The sequence below is a fragment of the Leucopleurus acutus genome (assembly GCF_964270905.1).
Source record: "Leucopleurus acutus genome assembly, chromosome: 2".
Lineage (NCBI taxonomy): Eukaryota > Metazoa > Chordata > Mammalia > Artiodactyla > Delphinidae > Leucopleurus > Leucopleurus acutus.
Genome location: NC_139143.1, coordinates 133175080 through 133194045, shown reverse-complemented (window position 1 = coordinate 133194045; position 18966 = coordinate 133175080). Strand labels below are relative to the sequence as shown.

Below are 18966 nucleotides of genomic sequence, written 5' to 3'. Positions count from 1 at the left end.
ACAAACTATAATATGTTAAGGGTAATAAAATTAAAATATGCACACTTAATAACTAAAATTCTATTTAAAATAACCCATGGAGCTCTAATAATGTTTTAAAGTATTTATATTTCTCAAAATACAGTTTAAAAGCTTGTGATGTGTAACACAAGATTTTATTGATGTAAATGCCATTACCATGTAGTGAAGTAAAGTAGGATAAGTATTGATACAAGTGTTTCCACTTCTCTAATGGGAACACTAAAATGCAGCATGGTTAAAGGCTTCTACTGATAGATAATACTATTTTTTTTCTTTTTTTCAGTTAACACATATTTATTAAGCATAAAGCTAAGTGGTAGGGATATAATGGTGTTGACTCATTTTTAGCATTTCCTAATTTCTACAAATTGAAGACAGGATGACTTTGGAACCCAAATATGAATGGGTCTTGTCTTGACTCTGTTCTTGCCTACCTCTAATGAGCTACTCTTGCTACCAAACACTTAACAAAATGATCTTCACATGGAAAGATTTACAATTTTTAATATAGGTTCTAACTTCCACTGATGTAAGGCATAATGATCTGCCTTATCATTTACTGGGTTTCAAGCAGAAAAGATATGTATGCATACTTGACAATCCAGTTTCTTATTTGCTGCATTTCTTACTGTTTAACAGATTGGTGACATAATTTCTCTGTTATTTTTTGTTCAGGTAATTGGGCATTATATACTTAATAGAAAACTAATTACTTATACACCAGATATTGATTACTGATTTTCAAAGCATTTAAATTCTGAATTACATTGAAATCACTCTGAATAGAAGTAGTCTTTTATGATTCAGAAAGTAAATCAGTTTTGCAGTACATCTGTTCGACCTTCAAGGGTCATTGCTGACATTTTTGCAACAAGTGCACTGCTAAGTGTTAGGGATTCAGGGATGTAAGCCCTGCTCCAGAGGCTTACAATAATGAGTGTGGAACTAAGAGTTTAAAGAGATTTCAGGTTATTGGTTTGCCAGATAAACTAACTTTCACTGTATTAAATAAGTAAAATCCAATAATGTTATCATCAAGTAGTAAAATAAAAAGAATTTTTCCAGTATCTATAAAAAATAGAACTAATGCTATACATAGATTCTTATGTACATCTTAGCAGTTTCATTAAAAAATATTTCTCACTGCTATTATAAATTAATCCACATTATGGGGTGGGCTTGACTAACAGCAATAAATAAAAAAAATAGTGGCTCAGGTTTGTTTTTCATTCAGTAAAATAACTATATTGGAAAAAATATTTATCTGATACAGAGGAAATAAAACAATTTTAGATATTTTCATAGATTAGCTCATAGGAATTGTAAATTATAGAATATGGTGTATCTAAAAGTATATGTCTGTATTTTCAACATTTCAAACATTAATAAGAGAGAGAGAAAATAGGTATAACATAGAAATTATAGTTTACCATAATTATAATTTTCACTAATGAACATCCATATATCACCTAACAATTCTAGAATTTAAAATTGCACTGGCAACTGCAAATATTTTTCTGTATCCTGAAAATACTTATAACTATAAAATTTTCTTTAATCAGTCTTTAATATAAGTTTTTCATTTTTACATTTAAGATTGTTTTTTTTCCCCTGATTTGCTACTTATCCTTTATTGTCTGACTTTAGCAGCTAAAAGTCTGACTCATGTAGCCATATTTTAGGGACCTCAGCCCTAAAACTGCACAAGAGCAGTTTTCAGGGACACATCAGAGTGGCTTGAAGGGTAAATGGGACATAAGAAAGCAAAGGTAAATCATGGCCAAACTTTTTCTAAAGTGTCTCTGCGAAGAAGAGCAAACAAATGGAAAAGTAGCTGGAAGGGACTATACAGACAATGAGACAAACTAAAGCATGTTTGAATGTGGCTGGAGGTGACCTAGTAGAGACAGAGATTGATGTGTGTTGGAAAAAAGATTACTCCCGGCCTGGATCCCTGCAAAGACAAGAAAAGATGGAAGAGATATGATCCAGATCTCAAATGGACAAAAGGGGATAAAATTTGGGAGGGCCAGAGGTGCTTAGTGAAAGAAAACTCCAGAAGTGACTACAAAACACATAAACATAATGCACTAAATCCAAACTAAGTGTATCCCCAACTCAGCTTCAACTAAACACAATTCCAATTGTGCCACATTGCACCCAAGGAACTATGATGGAGGGAAAGTCAATGTAGCAAACAACAGGAATCTTAACTAATTGTTTTTAAAATATATTCCTCTGCAAATTTTTCTAGCCATGCGTGTGGGAGGCCTGAAACTTAAGCTTCATTACCTTTGGAATAAATCCACCTCAGATGGTGTGTTTGCTTGTTCATTTGTTTCAGAGAACTATAGGCTAAGTTATAAGCTGGGCTAAGAGGAGGATTCAAGATTGAAGAACTATGATAGTCTCAGAGAGTTGAAAAGTAACTTCTCAGGGAAAAGTAATAGGGTCGCCTGTCAGTATTCAGTCCACATTTCAGGTACTTGTCATGAATTTACAGTAAAACCAGTCAAACAAAGTGTGATTTTCTTCAACTAATCCTGGTGCAGTAGCAGAAAAGGCGGAAAGTTGGATTCAACAAACACTAAGTTCATCTAGGCAAATGTGACAGAAGGAAAGAGGACACATCTGCTGAGAGATGTTTGAGGGAAACTGTTTATAATGATGGAATGTTTATCATGAATCTCCGTGTGGTAAGGAAAGAAAGATAGGCAAATAAAGGTAAATTTAGCATATCAGTGATATATCATATCAATAACTTCTGCTAGGGAGTTCTAGGGTACTGGAGTAAGTGAACTGGAAGTATAGGAGATTATGGTCGGCCAGTGGTATATTTGCAATTGAGACTTCAAAAGTGATACATATACTTGTGATGACAAACTTTAAGTGGGAACTTGGGAGGGAGTTACTGAGATAATGTAGAGGAAAAGACTGATTATGAATATAGATTGTTTTGTTCAATTCAGATGGAAATTTTGAAGCACTAGCATGCACAAATTACCATGGAAGGAATTGGAGATGCAGAGGTGAACAAGATTCAGTTTCCTGTTTCAAAGATCTTACAATGTAATTTGCAAAGTGCTACAGTAGGGACACCAACACAGGAGGAAGGATTCTTAACCCAGTCAGGGATCAGGTGAACAGGCTTTAAGAACAACATTCGCAAAGACCAGACTGCAAGATAAAACTTGATGCCTTTGAGAACAGCAAACAGTTGGGTTTTCCTTGAGGCTCACGTTTAACTGAGGGTGCTGTGAAAGAAAAGGCTGAGAAGTAAACAAAGGTCAGATGAGGGTCATTTTGTCTGATATGGTCAAGGTATGTGGGCCTTGTATTCTTTGGATAATGGAAAAACTGTTTCAAGCAAGAGTGGACATAATGAAATGGCCTACTGGCTGCAGTGTAGACAGAGGGTGGAGGAAGGAAGTAGCTGCAGTTCTTTGGAGAAGAAAGGCAAGAAGACCAATTCAAATTATGAAACAAGAATGTATTTGTTATACAGTTTTCACCCTTAAATTTAGATTGAGACAAGGTCATCAAAGTTTGCAATCTAGGTAGAGGGTAGTACATTAAATTGGAAAGCATGAAACCAGAATTGCTTCCCTTGTCCAGTTGTTAATAACATTTTGTAGGACCCAGCCTAGGAAACGTGAAACACCAGAATGTAATCTCCGTAACGGAGCTAACGTTTTTATCTCCAAAGAAAGTAACTGAAGAAGTTAAACAGTCTAAAGGCATGTAGGACAGAACAATTGAGAGAATGAACAAGTAGGCTTGTCATCAAGAGCTGAACAGTTTTAGTTATTTTGTGTATCAGAAAGAGTTTCCACAGTGCACCATGGAATTCATAAATAAAAGATTTCCCAGTTGTGAGAGCCATAGAGCTGGTAATAAGCTAAGTGTATTATTAAATAAAAAATTGAAGGAAAATGAGGGAAATTTTCTTAAAATGTAGTCATGTTTCCTCGGCAAATTGCAAACTCTAACGTTATCAAACAAAAATGGTAAAAGTAAAAAAAAAATAATAATACTTTAAAGTATTGATCTCAAAATTTAGAAAAACTATAATAACTGAAACATCTCAATGAAATATCATAATTGGGTCATTTTGATTGGAGAATATAATTTTTTAAATTTGCGTTGGTTATTTTACGCTTATTGATTTGAGAAACCACTTTCTAGTGTATTTGTCAGCATTTTGAAGCAGGTTCCATACTGTTGCCTTCCAGTTCTGCATAGTTTCTGGGAATAACAAAGTTTTGTTATTACAGTATCTGCCAGGTAATCTCAACAATTTTAAGACATTTCAAATGTAAAGTTCTCTTTTTAAATTTTAAAGTTTCCTAGTTTAATTTTGATAAAATTAGATAAATGTCAGATGTTATGTTTTTCAGTGAACATTTCTCTTAACCTTATTGGAAGAAAAAATTTAATAGGTGTATAGATAAATATAATCGAATTCTATTATCGAAATTAGTGGAATAAAAGTAACACATATAGTCATATCAAGAGAACAGAATAAAACTGCATATACATGACAGGAGTTATTTGAATTTGTTGTAGTCATGGAAAATATATGTTTTATTTTTGTTAAAACTGATGTAACCCTTTTCTTAGCTCATTTCAGCTAATAAAAATAAGATCACTTCAAAGATAATTCTACAGTGGTTTAGGTAAGTGTAAATGTAAGACAAGACACTGAAATGTTCTCTAATGTTTTATTAAATTAATGCTTATATACTGTAGGAAATTTGGAAAATACAGAAGAAATGCAAATGAAGAAAAAAATTAATCATTATTCCATCATAATTTTTCTAATGTTTTAAAAATGAAAACAAATATAAAAATTTTAAAGTAATATATTAAACACCTGCCAACCAAAAGGAACAAATGTTAACTATTTTTTGTATTTGAGTTAGATTTCTTTTGTAAAGAAATAAAACACTGTAGATCAAGTAGAAATCTTTTATATTCTCCTTCCTACTCTTACTCCAATCCCAGAACAATTACTGTTTTTAATTTGGTGTGCATCTATTCTATATATTCCTATTTTTACTGTATGTTTATGTATTCATAAATATATAACTTTTTAAAATTTATATTCAATTGATTTGTGCTATACAAATTTTCTAAACTTGTTTTTCATTCGCTTTTATTTGCAGGGTATATCTTACATAAAAATATAGATAATTCATTTTCATTTTTGTATGCTATACCAACATATTTTATCATAATTTGATTATCTCTTTCCTTATGCTGTAGTTTATTTAAAGCGTGACCAACTTTTTAATATTATTAATTATTCTACAATGAAATTTTTCTGCAATAAGATTTTTCCATATTTCAGATGATTTCAGTAAGATAGTTGCCCCGAAGCAAATGTGAACACTTTTGAGAACTGATACATATTTGAAAATGTTTTCCTAAAAGACCAAACGAATTTATAATCATCAAAGCAGTTTATGTGAGTGCCCAGCTCACAGCACCTTCATCAGCATTGAATATGCCAAGCCATTCTTGATTTAATTCACTCATTTTTAATCCAAACAATTGACTTTGAGAATGAAATTAAGCGGTATGAAAAAAGGCAATTTATGTGTTTGGTTGGGTGTAAGCCATTTAGTTTAGCTCCGAGATCCACTTTAAAACTGTCTATTGGTCATGAGACGTCATTGCATCTTCATGTTGTTTCAGCAAGGTTATGTATTGATCTGCTGAATACATTTTGTCTCTGTTTTTATTAGAAAGTTGCTGAAATTTCCTCTGTGACATATTTTATTATAACATCCAGTAATAAAAATATTATCTTTTTTTAGAAATCCAGCATATGCTTTACTTTCTTTATTGGGCATTTGTGATCACAAGCATTCTTCATTATTTCAGAATTTCAGTCTTAAGCTGTAAGATGATGTCATTTTTGGAGCCAGGAGACTTGAGTGATAATCCCAGCTGCAGTTATGCAACCCTCATCAAACTATTCTCATTTTCCCCAGAAAATGATTATCAGATTCTTCATCTGTAAAGTAGGACTCTTATTACCTTATTATATTATTAAATAAATTAAATGAGAACTTTTGAAATAAAGTAGAAATATAAGTTAGCAGCAGTAATCTCTCTCCTAGTTGTCTTAGATGTCTAGGGTCCCCAGTAGAACCCGTTGTGAGAGGTATTTTAGAGGTATAATTGATCAGTTTTATCTGCCACTTTCTGTAACACAGCCAAGGGAGCAAACTATGCAGTCCACCAAAGGTTACCCAAATCCTCAGAGATCATGCAAGACCTTATGTTCCCACAGCGTCCTCCCCTGCCCACACACACCAAGATGTCATACTACCCAGGGTTACAAGCTTGAATTTTTTCATTGCCTGGAACTACTTCAGAAATCTTAAACTCTGAACTTTTGCTCTCTCATTCTAATTTTTTATCCTTCTACTTCTCTCAATCTGTCACTCTTACTATACTCCTCTTTGACCTCATGGAAACCTGAAATCTCCTATTTCTTCTGTTTTTTCCTAGACTGTCAGTTTCCCACCTGGCTCCCCCAAAAGTTACAATAATTACCATTGATAGAGCTTTTTTTTTTTTTTTTTTTTTTTTTTTGCTGTACGCGGGCCTCTCACTGTTGTGGCCTCTCGCGTTGCGGAGCACAGGCTCCGGACGCGCAGGCTCAGCGGCTACGGCTCACGGGCCCAGCCGCTCCGCGGCATGTGGGATCCTCCCAGACCGGGGCACGAATCCGTGTCCCCTGCATCGGCAGGTGGACTCTCAACCACTGAGCCACCAGGAAAGCCCGATAGAGCTCTTTTGATTGCCCTTAATTTCCTCTTTGATTCCCCTCCAACGATTCCAGTATGAACCATTCTCCCAAAATGCTCTTCGTATAGAAAATTCTTGCCCTGCCAGCTCAACAGATTACCTTGCTCCTTACTTCATTAAGAGAATTTGAGACCGTCAGACATGCTCCCTCTCAACTTCCAGCCTTCCCCCACCATGCCCACCTACAACCACATCAACCTTACTACCTTCCCTTGAGTCTCAGTAAATGAGGTGTCTCACTTCTATTCAAGGGCAGACCTTCTTTTTTGTGCTATCAATCCCATCCTTTTTGTCACCTCTTGGCATTTACTCCATTAATTTTATACCATTTTGTCTGTCCTTAATCTGTTCCTCTTTGCTAGTGTCTTCCTATCAGATTTCTTTTTTCTCAACTTCCTCAATTTCTACCTAGCCCCACAACTTCTCTCCTCACCTCTCATCCAAACTTTACAAAGAATACTCTATCTGTATTGCCCGCATTTATTTGCCTCATTTATCTTCAACCCACTATAATACAGTTATCACATGAAATGGCTATCAGTAAGGTTACCAGCATGCTGCTATTTCCAAAATTGAGTGGATATCTTCATCTCTTATTTTACTGGACACTTCTCCAGTGTATGATACTCTTGTTCACTTACTTATTCTTAACACAATTCTGTTCATTGGACTTTAATAACCCTTTAAACTCCTCTGGACTCCATTTCTTCTTGCCTTCTTCTGTAGTTTGCCCTTCTGTTACTGACCCTTTCGAGTCGGGCCCCAACAAGGGTCCTTCTGCTTGGTGTTGCTTGTGCCAATAGAATGAGACTGAGTTCGGTTCCGAAGCAAAAGAAAGCTTTATTCTTTGATCAGAGAATGGAGAGGTGCAAGCTCGTGCCCTAGAGCACAAGTTCTCCCCTATGGACTATGGGCTGGGCTGCTTCATAGGGGTCTCCTCAACAGGGCAGGGGCAGCGTTCTCCTGGGTCTGGTGCAGCTGTGCTGCTTCCAGCAGTCACTCCAGATCGCAGTGCTGGGTACAGCGTCTCTGCACATGGCCCACTGCCACCATCTTGGATTTCGGTATCATGCACAGCACTTCTGCACACGGCCTAGAGCTGAGGTGTTGGGCTCAGCTGTTTTGCACGAGGAACTCTAGTCTGAAGTGCGGGGGGCAAGGCCTCTTCACCCGACACCCTATGAGCGAGTGAAACTAGACAAAGTACAAAGGAAACAAAGGTTAGAACTTATTTTATTACCAAGATCCTATTTTTATTTCTTGGGAATTGTTAATGGGCTTTGACAGCAGCACTTCCTGTTTTCAACTCTCAAGTGTTAGTGTTCCACAGGGCTCCTTCCTCGGTCACCTGCACCTCTGAGTCCCTTCACATTCCCCGTAGGGAGCTCATCCACATGGGTTTCTATTTCCACAAAATGCCTAAGTCGTACAACCTTAGCACAGACCTATTCCTTAAGCTTCAGATTTTAATAGCCACCTGATTTCTGGACATCTCCACTTGTGTCTCACAGGAACCTAAAGCTAATCATGATCAAAACTAAATTCAGTCTCTTTCATAAATCTGCTCCTACCTCCAAAGTCTGCACCTCCATTGGTGGCACTACTAAGTACTGCGAAACTGGGGGCCATGCATCTTCTAAGCGTTTTCTGAATCCAACTTATCTTTATCCCTCATTATCTCTTTTTTTTTACTAGTCCTAATAAGCTTTTTTGGTTTCTTTGTTTCTTTTTTCCACCAGAATAGAGTGATACATATAAAACATTGATCTGCCAAAATCACTTTCCTTTAGAAAGTTTTTATGCTTCTAGACCATAAGGTAAAGTCCCACCTCCCTAACAAAACATGAGGCCTTCACAGACCGGCACCTTCTTTTGTTAGCCTCATTTTCTGCTACTTACTCCTTTTTAAACTTGACAATCGTGTAAAGCAAACTGCCTGTTGTTACCATTCCTACACCATGCTGTTTCTCACCACTCTGCTTCTGGCTAAAATGTGTTTCCTCTCCTCTCCTTTCTTCTGACCAGCTCCTTCATATCTCAGCTCCATGAATCCATGTCTGGTTTCCCTCAATACTAAAGCATATAGGTACCCCCTTCTTTATATTCCCATAATGTCATGTATTTGTTCTTTGTATGTTTGCTCAAGAAATAGACCATGGGTTTCTTGAAGGCAGAGACCATACCATGCATTATGACTCTAGTGCAGTGCCTGGAACTTAGAAGCTGTTTAATAAGTACTTACTGAATGAAGGGATAACTAAATTATGAAAGTACTATATATTCCTTCTTGTCATTCTTTTTCTCATATGGTGTCACTGTGTGGCAGGGGCAGTAGTGTTCACCAAATATTCCATGAATTCCTCCTACATTTCCCAGCCTTCCCTAAACTTAGGTCCTAGCCATATAAACAGTTCTGGACAATGAGCTATAAGCAGAAGTGATGTGTCACTTCCAGCCTGAGATCTTTAAGAGCAGTGGCTAGTTTTCCATAGTCGTTCCTGCTTTGGCTCTTCTGGAAGTCTTGATTTGCAGGTAACACAAGATCATGGGGTAAGAAGTAATCCTGTTGTGTAAGACACTGAGATTTCAGGATTAATTTGTTACCACAGCATAATCTAGTCCATCCTGAATAAGGCTCATTGTTTCAAGTTTATACACTAATCTCTATCTTATTACATACATAAGGTTGTGTTGAACTTATCAGGTATGCAACTCTTTCTCTTCTCCTAAAGTCTGCATGATGCCTGGGCTTAGAAAAACTGCATCATGTGACCGATGTTTTCCAGTACAGAGATGGAGTAGTTCACTACCTGTTCCCTATGATGTAAGTGACAGTGGAATATTTCCTACACAAAATATCCCCCAGCACTTACTCATGCAGTCCTTTTTTTCCCTGTCATAACTTTAAGTTTTGATGCTTGTTATAAATGAAACTTCTCCCAGGAATAGTACCACGTTCCACTGTAATTGCAGGCTAAAGGTATCAGAGACTATTGCCAAAGTAGTCCTGGAAGTCTCTGAAGTGTATTGTACTGACCCACAATTATCAGTAGTCTAATAGTAACATTGATACAATTCCATTCTTTTCCACAAGTATTCTATCAAATACACTGGCTTTCCTAATTAGGTCTCAAATTTTATTAAACTATGGTTGTATCTTCTTTCAGTGATAATTTTTTCAGTTGGAAGAGACAAAAAAATCTGACTTCAGGTGTGGCTTAATTCTAGACTTATATGATGTCATCAGGATCCATCTTTTAACTCAAACAGGCTTTGCCCCTTTCCTCATGCCTGAAGCCCCCAGGACTGTACCCTTCCAGTTTCAAATCCAGCAGGCAAGAGCAAGTCTTTTCCCCAGAAGTTCCAATCAGAGAACCATTTCTCTTATCTGCTCTGAATGGATCCTTGAGCCAAACCCTGTGGCCAGGTGAAGATAATGCACTAATTAGCTTAGGCCTTTGTCAGTTCCCTGAAGTGGTAAAAAGGATTCAACTTCAAGGGAAGCAGGTGGCCTTAGGGTGAGGGAGGGGATGATTTCTGAAAAGAAAACAACAAGAGGTCATCATAAATCAAGAAATGATGCTGGCAGCAATAACAACCTCTATCTTCTATATATAGTCTGCTGCCCAGGAGATAGAAGCTAGAGACAGCTTCTAGTTAGGGAGTTAAAGTGTTTCATTATGCACTGTAGGTTACACCTTGATTATATTCTCTCTCTTTTTTCTCTGGACTTCTCTACAATATTCTTTTCTCCCATACGATGCCTTGTGTTTTAGTTGTTTATATGCATTTGTCTCCCCAATTAGATCATCAGCTACTTCCAGGCAGGAACTGAGTTTGAATAACTGTGGATCCTGCACTGTGTGTTTCTCGTAGTAGGCATCCTCACTATTCAACAACTAATTATTTGTTGAGTAAATGAAAAGATTTCTTATCTTTCTTAGGGTGGGTTTATACTATTAACACATCATGGTAATGTAATGCCTGGGAGCTGGGTGAGGGGAGGGAGATGTTTTTGTGTATGGTGTTAATACACACATATGATAAAAACCTACTATTTACCAAGTATCATGGCAAACAATGGGGATATGAGGATACAGTGATTAAAAACCAAACATTACTCTGCCCTTCAAAAAGTTATACTCTAGTGAAGAAGACAGAGTAGAGTATAATAAATACTACAAAGGATAATTGTAGGGTGTTAAGGGAGAGTAATAGATTTTAACTTTTATTATTGTTGTTCTGATTGTTTCCACATAAATTCTAGGTTGGCTACCTCAGGGATTACCAGTTGTGCTGGAAGAGGTCTGTTAAACTTGGAATTTCTTATAGGATTAACACTAGATTCCCAAATCAAAGTTCCAGATCCAAGAAATTACATCTTGTATTGTGACAAGAAAAGACTAATTTAGTTTTCTTCTCCTCTCTCTTTTCTCCCTACTCCTCTCCTAGCCTGAAGTTCTGGATCAAATACAAAATTTAAGGGAGCTGTGGATGGATAATAATGCATTGCAAGTGCTACCTGGGGTATGTAAGTTTTTATTATGCCATGTTGTCTAGCATCTATGTTGTATATTAATTGTAACTGATAATGATTAATCTTACATCTTAAATCCCAGTGTTTTCATTTCAAAGTTAAACATTTGTTAGGAGTGTTCCATCATCAAGTGTTTTTCACTAATTTGTTTCTTTTAATATTTCATATAACTTTTATGAGTGTTATAGGTGTGTAAAATGTATGAAAATTTTTAGTGTTCTCTTAGGTGTATATTTTTCATCTCCTTCCCTATTTACTGTTTTTCAAAAGCTGAAACGTTCATATTGTTAAATGAAAAACAATGCTATACATTATACCAAGTCTTAGTTTTACAAAAGCAACCTTCTTGTAGGTAACTAGATAATGGTTTCTGCTCATATTGTTAGAGCTCTTGCACAATACAAATCTCTCTCTCTTGGTTCAGGTGATTTCCAATAGAACATATTTGAGTTTTTGAAAAAGGCAAGGAGCATAAATTGTTAAAAATAGAAAGTTAAACTAGAATCGATTTTTCTTCCAATAATCCAATAATACCTCCTGAAAAGTAGGTTTATCAGTAGGTTATCAGAACATCCAATAATACCTCCTGAAAAGTAGGTTTATCAGTCAACTCACTGAGTGTGACTATTCATTCCTTTTTCATCCAGTGAGAGAATGGCTTTCCATAAAACACTGCTTCTTACCACTCATAACACATGCACTTGAATATAAGCATGTACACACACACACACACACACCACCACCACCACCAACAACAACAACAACCACAAGGGTCTCTGGTGAAAGCCAACTCTAAACTCCTTGCATTGGGCTAAGAAGCCAGGGCAGCTGGTTGTGTAATAATTCTTCAGCCACTGAGATTTAGATGTATATTCCCAAAGTCAAACTTATTCCTTGTTTGAATTAACATTTAATTTTTTTTTAAATGATTGCAAAAGCAACAAGAACAGGAAGCTTATTCCCTTTTGAACAAGCATGGGACCACATAAAGAAGAAAATATGACAAAAGATTAGGGAAAAAATACTTTCTCCTCTCACCAAAGGAATACATTTCTACTTTCATCACAAATGCAAAACAGAAAAGCATGCATGTTTTCTATTTATTGAGTTATTCAAAAACCATTTGAAACCACAAATATACCTCTATGAACTAGAAACCATGTTAATGTCAGGGTTACAAAAATAATATACTCAATGACCTTGAATATATTTGTTTGAGGGACTCACATATAACATGAGAGACAAATCTATATTCCACTACACATAGCAGAGACTGATTTGTATCATATTCAAGGTATGTACTAACCCTGGGGCAACAAGTAAGACAGTGATCAATCCCTTATGCAAGTACTGAGGAATCAGAATGTATGTCTAGTTGGAAAAGTTTATACCTGCTTCTTCAATGTATTCATGTATTCAAAAACACTTACATAGCATTTATCATGGGCTAGGCACTATCTAGCCATTTTACAAATGACTCACCAAATTCTCACAGCAACCCTGTGAAGCAGATTTATTACCAATCCCATGTTATAGATGAGGAAACTGAAACAGAAAGAGTAAGTAACTGGGCCAAGGTCACACAGCCAGTAAATGGTGGGTCTGTAATTCATACCAGCTCCAGAGGCTTTTGTTCCTCTGATGCTCCAAAATTCTGTTGCTATAGAATCAATAGAAGGTATAAATGAGAATTAGGCTCATCTTACTTTTCACAGTTACTCCATTCCCCAAATCCAACCTTGGAAATCAACTCAGACCTCTAATCCCTTAGTTAGTGTATTATTTAAATGGAAAAGTAGTGATTAAATCTTCTGTAAAACAGTGCTGCCTAATTTTTTCTCCTTCAAAAGTAGATTTTTTATTACATACTGCCAAGTTTAAGTGGATTTCCCACTTTAGTTAGTACACTTGAATTCCACATTTTGTGATGCTCCTTGTGGGAATACCCCACACCTCCCTGCCCTAAACAGACATGGTTTCCTGGATGTCCAGTGCTGGCAGTTAGTTGTTATGCAATTACCTAGACATGCTTGACTTTGAAAGGCTAATCTTGAATGCAGTCTTCAGCCCATGTCTGACAGTTTCACAGGATAATTAATCCTAAATATTTAGTGTTATAAGACAGAGGTCCCCAACCCCTGGGCCATGGACCAGTACCAGTCAGTGGCCTGTTAGGAACCAAGCCACACAGCGGGAGGTGAGCAGTGGGTGAGCGAGCGAAGCTTCATCTGTATTTACAGCTGCTCCCCATGGCTGGCATTATCGCCTGAGCTCCGCCTCCTGTCAGATCAGCAGCGACATTAGATTCTCATAGGGGCACGAACCCTACTGTGAACTGTGCATGCGAGAGATCCAGGTTGAGAATCTAATGCCTGATGATCTGAGGTGGAGCTGAGGCAGTGATGCTGGCACTGGGGAGCAGCTGCAAATACAGATTATCATTAGCAGAGAGGTTTGACTGCACAGAGATCATAATAAATCGATTGCTTGCAGACTCATATCAAAATCCAATCAGTGAGTGGCAAGTGAAAACAAGCTCAGGGCTCCCACTGATTCTGCATTATGGTGAGTTGTATAATTATTTCATTATTTATTACAATGTAATAATAATAGAAATAAAGTACACAATAAATGTAATGCTCTTGAATCATCCCAAAACCATCCCCCCTCCCCCGCCCCGGTCTGTGGAAAAATTGTCTTCCACGAAACGAATCCCTGGTGCCAAAATGGTTGGGGACTGCTGTCATAAGACACAGGGAAAAAAAGCATGTTCCTTTTTATTTTTAGTTTATGTACCAAAATACATTAAGCTAATATACTTTTTAAATACTTTTGGAAGCCTGGGCTTTCATTTTTCCACTGTTTTTCATAAATCAGAGAAGCAAATAGATAATGATCAAACATTAGTTTGCTACAGAGCTCTGTCTTGTGGCCATCACTCTAAGATCAATCAACCAAAATATAACTAAACAGCAAACTCCAGTATCTTCTTTTGCTTGTGATGACTTTGACATTTTATTTGTTGCCCACCACTCATCTGTAGGCCCCTCTATGTTCAGAGAGATGTTGGAGCAACATTCAGCATCCTCAAGAACTCTGAGACATTGGGCCTCAAAGGCCTTTATCACTCTAGGCTACTATTGCTTTTATAAGATGTTTGAAAGTAAGGCTTTAGAAAGATAAAAATAAACACCAAATTGTTATTTTCCTTCCAAAAAAAAGATATTTAGAAACTTCACACCAAAATATTTATTGAGTTTGCTGGAGATAGCAATTCAGGAAGCTTCAAAAAGAAAAGAAATTTCCTCATCGTAATGAAACAAAAAAAGAAATATACACACACATAAACACATAATCATATATATTATTCTTTCTATGCTCATTAGAAGAGATGAGCTAAGGTAACATAATAGTTCCTTGGGGTGGAGAGATATAAGTAAAGTGACAGTATTTTTCCAAGGAACATATTTCTAGGCATGAGGAGAAACTCAGCCCCATGGCCTGACTCACCCAGAGTACCCAGTTCCGAGCCTAGCAACTATTCACCTGTTCTAAGACTGTGTTCACCCTCTGCCCACATGGGGAACTGGAGGAGCAGGGCTAGAGATATGAGCTGAGTTAATTAAGGCATCAGTCAGAAAGTGCTAATGTAATCGGTAGGCTTTGCAGTCTGAATTCCGGTAAAAACGAGTTTGAATTTTAGCTCCACCCCTTATTAATGGAGAAACTTTGGAATGTTACTTGTAGTATATCCTGTCGTGCATCATCCTCCTGGATGAACTCCCCAGCTTCTGGGCATGCTGCTTGCAGCTCTCCACCCTCTTCAGGAATTGCCTCAGCTGAGAGAACTTTCTCATGCAGGGTTACACCCCTATTCCAGGAGACCTGCATCCAATGATCAACCAAATAAGACTCTGAAGGCCGGGCCCCTTCCCTGCTACTTCAATACTATTTGAAGGGTCAGCTGAGGAATTCCTCAAAACTTCATCATAGCCCACCTTCATCTGTCCAATCCTGCTTCCTTCCTTCCCTCTTTCTTTCCCCTGGTATTAATCCCAAGAATCTCTCTCATAAATTTCTCTTTGTCTCCAATTCTCAGGGAAACCAGCGTGTGACATTACTTAACCTCTAAGCTTTATTTAATGTGTGTCCAAGTGCAGATTCTGATTCAATAGGTCTGGAGTGGGTCTGGATTCCACATTTCTGACAAACTCCCAGGTTGTACCAATGCTGCTGCTGTGTAAAACACATTCTGAGCAGCAAGAATATAAAGTATTATGTCAAGTAATATGTATAAAGTACTTAACACAGTGCCAAGTGTGTGCTTGCATAATAAATTTGTTTATGTAATATTTATGTGTTTATACTCTGTCAAATAAGTAGAGACAGCATAGTAAATTGTATACAGGTAGACCAACAAGCAGATGACCCACTGAACACAGATATATGTGGGACATTTATTTGCAACTCATGCCCTTAAAGAAAAGGAAAATGAAGGATTTTATCTTGCTCTAATTCCCATAGTACATGTCCAAGCTAAACAATCACTATTCACTCCCTGCCCAATGTATGACCTGATTCCTCCCCTGTCCTCAGTAATCAGTTACTAATCCAATCATTTCACATTTAAATTTTTCTCGAGCCATCCCCTCTGCATCCCCACTTCTGCTGCCTTAACTCAGGTCCCTTTCATCTCCTCAGCTAAACTGCTTCCAAATTCTTCTAATCCTTTCAGATCTACTCTAACCCCAGTCATGAATCTTCCCTTCACATTTCCCTGAGGTCATTATTTCAAAACACAAATCTGACTATGTCATTCACCATCTTAAAAGCTTTGAATAGCTCTCCTTGCCTATAAGATAGAGATCACGTAATCCTCACATGACAGGCAAGGCCATTTAACAGCTGGCTTCTTATGATGCTTAATTTCATCACTGTATTCAGTGACGTTGAATCTCCCACTCTCCCTCAAACACACCACACTTCCTCACACTTCTCTGTGCTGCTCTCTCCTCCAGGTACAGTTTCTCCTTTTCTTGACAGCAGTGCCTTCCAGGCAATTTGCATCCCTTTGTTTCTAGGGCATTCTCTACATGCTTTTTTTATTGTACATATCATAGGGTATTATAGTTATTTATTTGACAGTTTCCTTCACTGCTATAAGCACCTTAAAGACTTTATCTATATCATGACAAGTCTCTTCCCTCACATAGCTGACTTATTCATGATTGTTCTCCAGTATATAACAAAAGCCCTGGTACATAGTAGATCCTCAAAAGAACTGTTGAATGAACAAATTGATTCTGTGTAGTAGGATGAGGTCCAAATCACGATTTAATACCTTTCTTATGCATTTGAAATTGTAAGAATCAGAATGTCAGCATATGTTGTTTAGGTGGCAACTTTTTTCCTTTCTTTTCCTTCCTTCGTTTTTCTTTCTTTCTTTCTTTCAATTTACTTAATTCTACAGCAACTTTGAGATTATTGCTGCTATCTTTTAACATATTATCTCTGTTGGGAGATATATTCACATATCATAAAATTCACCCATTTAAAGTATACAGTTCAATGGTTTTCAAAATACTCACATAATTGAACAGGCATCACCACAATCTAATTTTGAACATTTCCATCACCACTGAAAGAAACATTAGCAGTTACTCCCTTCCTCTTGACCTTTCAGCCTCTAGCAATCCTTATCTACTTTCCGACTCCATAGATTTGCCTATTCTGGACAATCCATATAAATGGAATCATACAATAGGTGGTCTTTTGTGACTGGCATCTTTCACTGCATGTTTCAAGGTTCATCCATTTTGTAGCATGTATTGCTACTTTATTGTTTTTTATTGCTAAATAATACTGCAGCTTATGGATATACCACATTTTGTTAAACTGTTCATCATTTGATGGACATTGGGTTGTTTCCACTTTTTGCCTGTTGTGAATAACACTGCTTTGAATATTTGTGTTTCTTTGTGGATGTATATTTCATTCTTGAGTATGTACCTAGGGATTTCTGGGTCATATGGAAACTCTATGTTTAATATTTTGAGGAATGGCCAAACTGCTTTCCAAAGTGGCTGTATAATTTTACATTCCTCCTAGAAATGTATGAGGGTTATGGTTTCTCCACATTCTCGCCAAAACTTGTTATCATTGAATTTGCTTTTAAAATTAATTTATAGTGTTGTGGTTTTTACAACTTTAAAATATTTCCTGAAAGTTTCTCAACTAACCCTGAGTTTATGCAATGTCATCAAGTCTATAGGGAAGTTAAAGATGTTGGTATACCTGGATATGTCAAAAAACAGAATAGAAACAGTTGACTTGGACATTTCTGGATGTGAAGCCCTGGAGGACCTCTTACTGTCATCCAATATGTTGCAACAGTTGCCTGACTCTATAGGTGAGAATGTAATATCTCTTCACGAATGTTTATGTCAAATATACTGTTTTCTATAGTTTGTTCGCAGATGTAGGGTATATACTCTTAGCATGATATTAATAAATTAGCATGATCATTATTCAAGGTGATAAAATATTTTACCAATATCTTAAAATGAAATGGTAACTATAGTTGTCAAACTCAAGAAGACTCTCCTATTAAAATGATCCTACTAAATTGATATATTTTAAATAATTTTAGATCTCCTAAGTTGTAAAATGTTATTAAAAGGAGTATATATCTTAGATTTAAGTACTTTGATAAACATGTATGTCTCCTTTTATTACTATAGAATTACAGTAGCTTCTATCCACAGCGTGGCTATATTCTATTTTTACTATTATTGTAACATCACTATAATTAGGAATAACACAATAAATATGAAATATCTTCATATTTCTATTATTCAAAAAAGACATCTCACCTTTATATTTAAGATTCATAGACCAGATATTTTGTCTGTTAGTATATATTAACCACTCAATCTATTTTTGTCATAACTTTTTATCTGAGTAAAATAATGAAAGAATCTAATTTAAATATGAGTAAACCTTTTGTATGTATATCTTATTATTATTATTTATGAGAGGAAACAGCTAGGAGAGTAATCATCAAACTACTTAACTTTGGAATGTAGTTTTTAACACTCTGAATTAGATGTATCATATGTCTGGAACTTATTAATGCTTCTAAAAATTGAGTCACAACCTAGGTAGCCTGATTGAAGGGAAGCTAGAAGAAAAAACAGTTTCCCAAATTTTTCTTCAATATTTTATTGCTTCCATTTTCACTATTCTTTTAGGCTAATAGAGAATACTAGTTTTAACAGAACAGGCTGGCTTTTCTTTCTTTGTAGATTTGATGACTTTTTTATTTATATAATTATATATTTTTATAACAGTGTTTCTCCAACTTATTCGACCATAAGACTTATCTGAGAGCTTTATTAAACAGTTCCACATTTCCAGGCTCGTTCTGTGAAAAGTCTGATTCAATAAATGTGTAATAAGCCCTCTGTTCTGTATTCTTGTTAAATACCCTAGATGAAACTTATGATCAGATAAGCTTAGAAAATACTATTTAGTGTTGTAGAAGGTAAGGAAATATAATAGTTTAAAAGAGCATCCTCTAGTCAAGATGA

The 18966-nt window shown here is 36.3% G+C and overlaps 1 protein-coding gene across 3 annotated transcripts in view; it reads left to right on the top strand.

The window, feature by feature from the left end:
• LRRC7 (leucine rich repeat containing 7) overlaps positions 1-18966 on the top strand; it is a gene marked incomplete at both ends in the record, with an annotated part of 381292 nt that overhangs the window by 233128 nt on the left and 129198 nt on the right. For all 3 annotated transcript variants that reach the window (XM_082833990.1, XM_082833989.1, XM_082833988.1), the window contains 2 exons: positions 11293-11367; positions 17642-17786. In XM_082833990.1, the coding sequence (XP_082690116.1) occupies positions 11293-11367; positions 17642-17786 (220 nt within the window). The remainder of the gene's footprint in view (positions 1-11292; positions 11368-17641; positions 17787-18966) is intronic.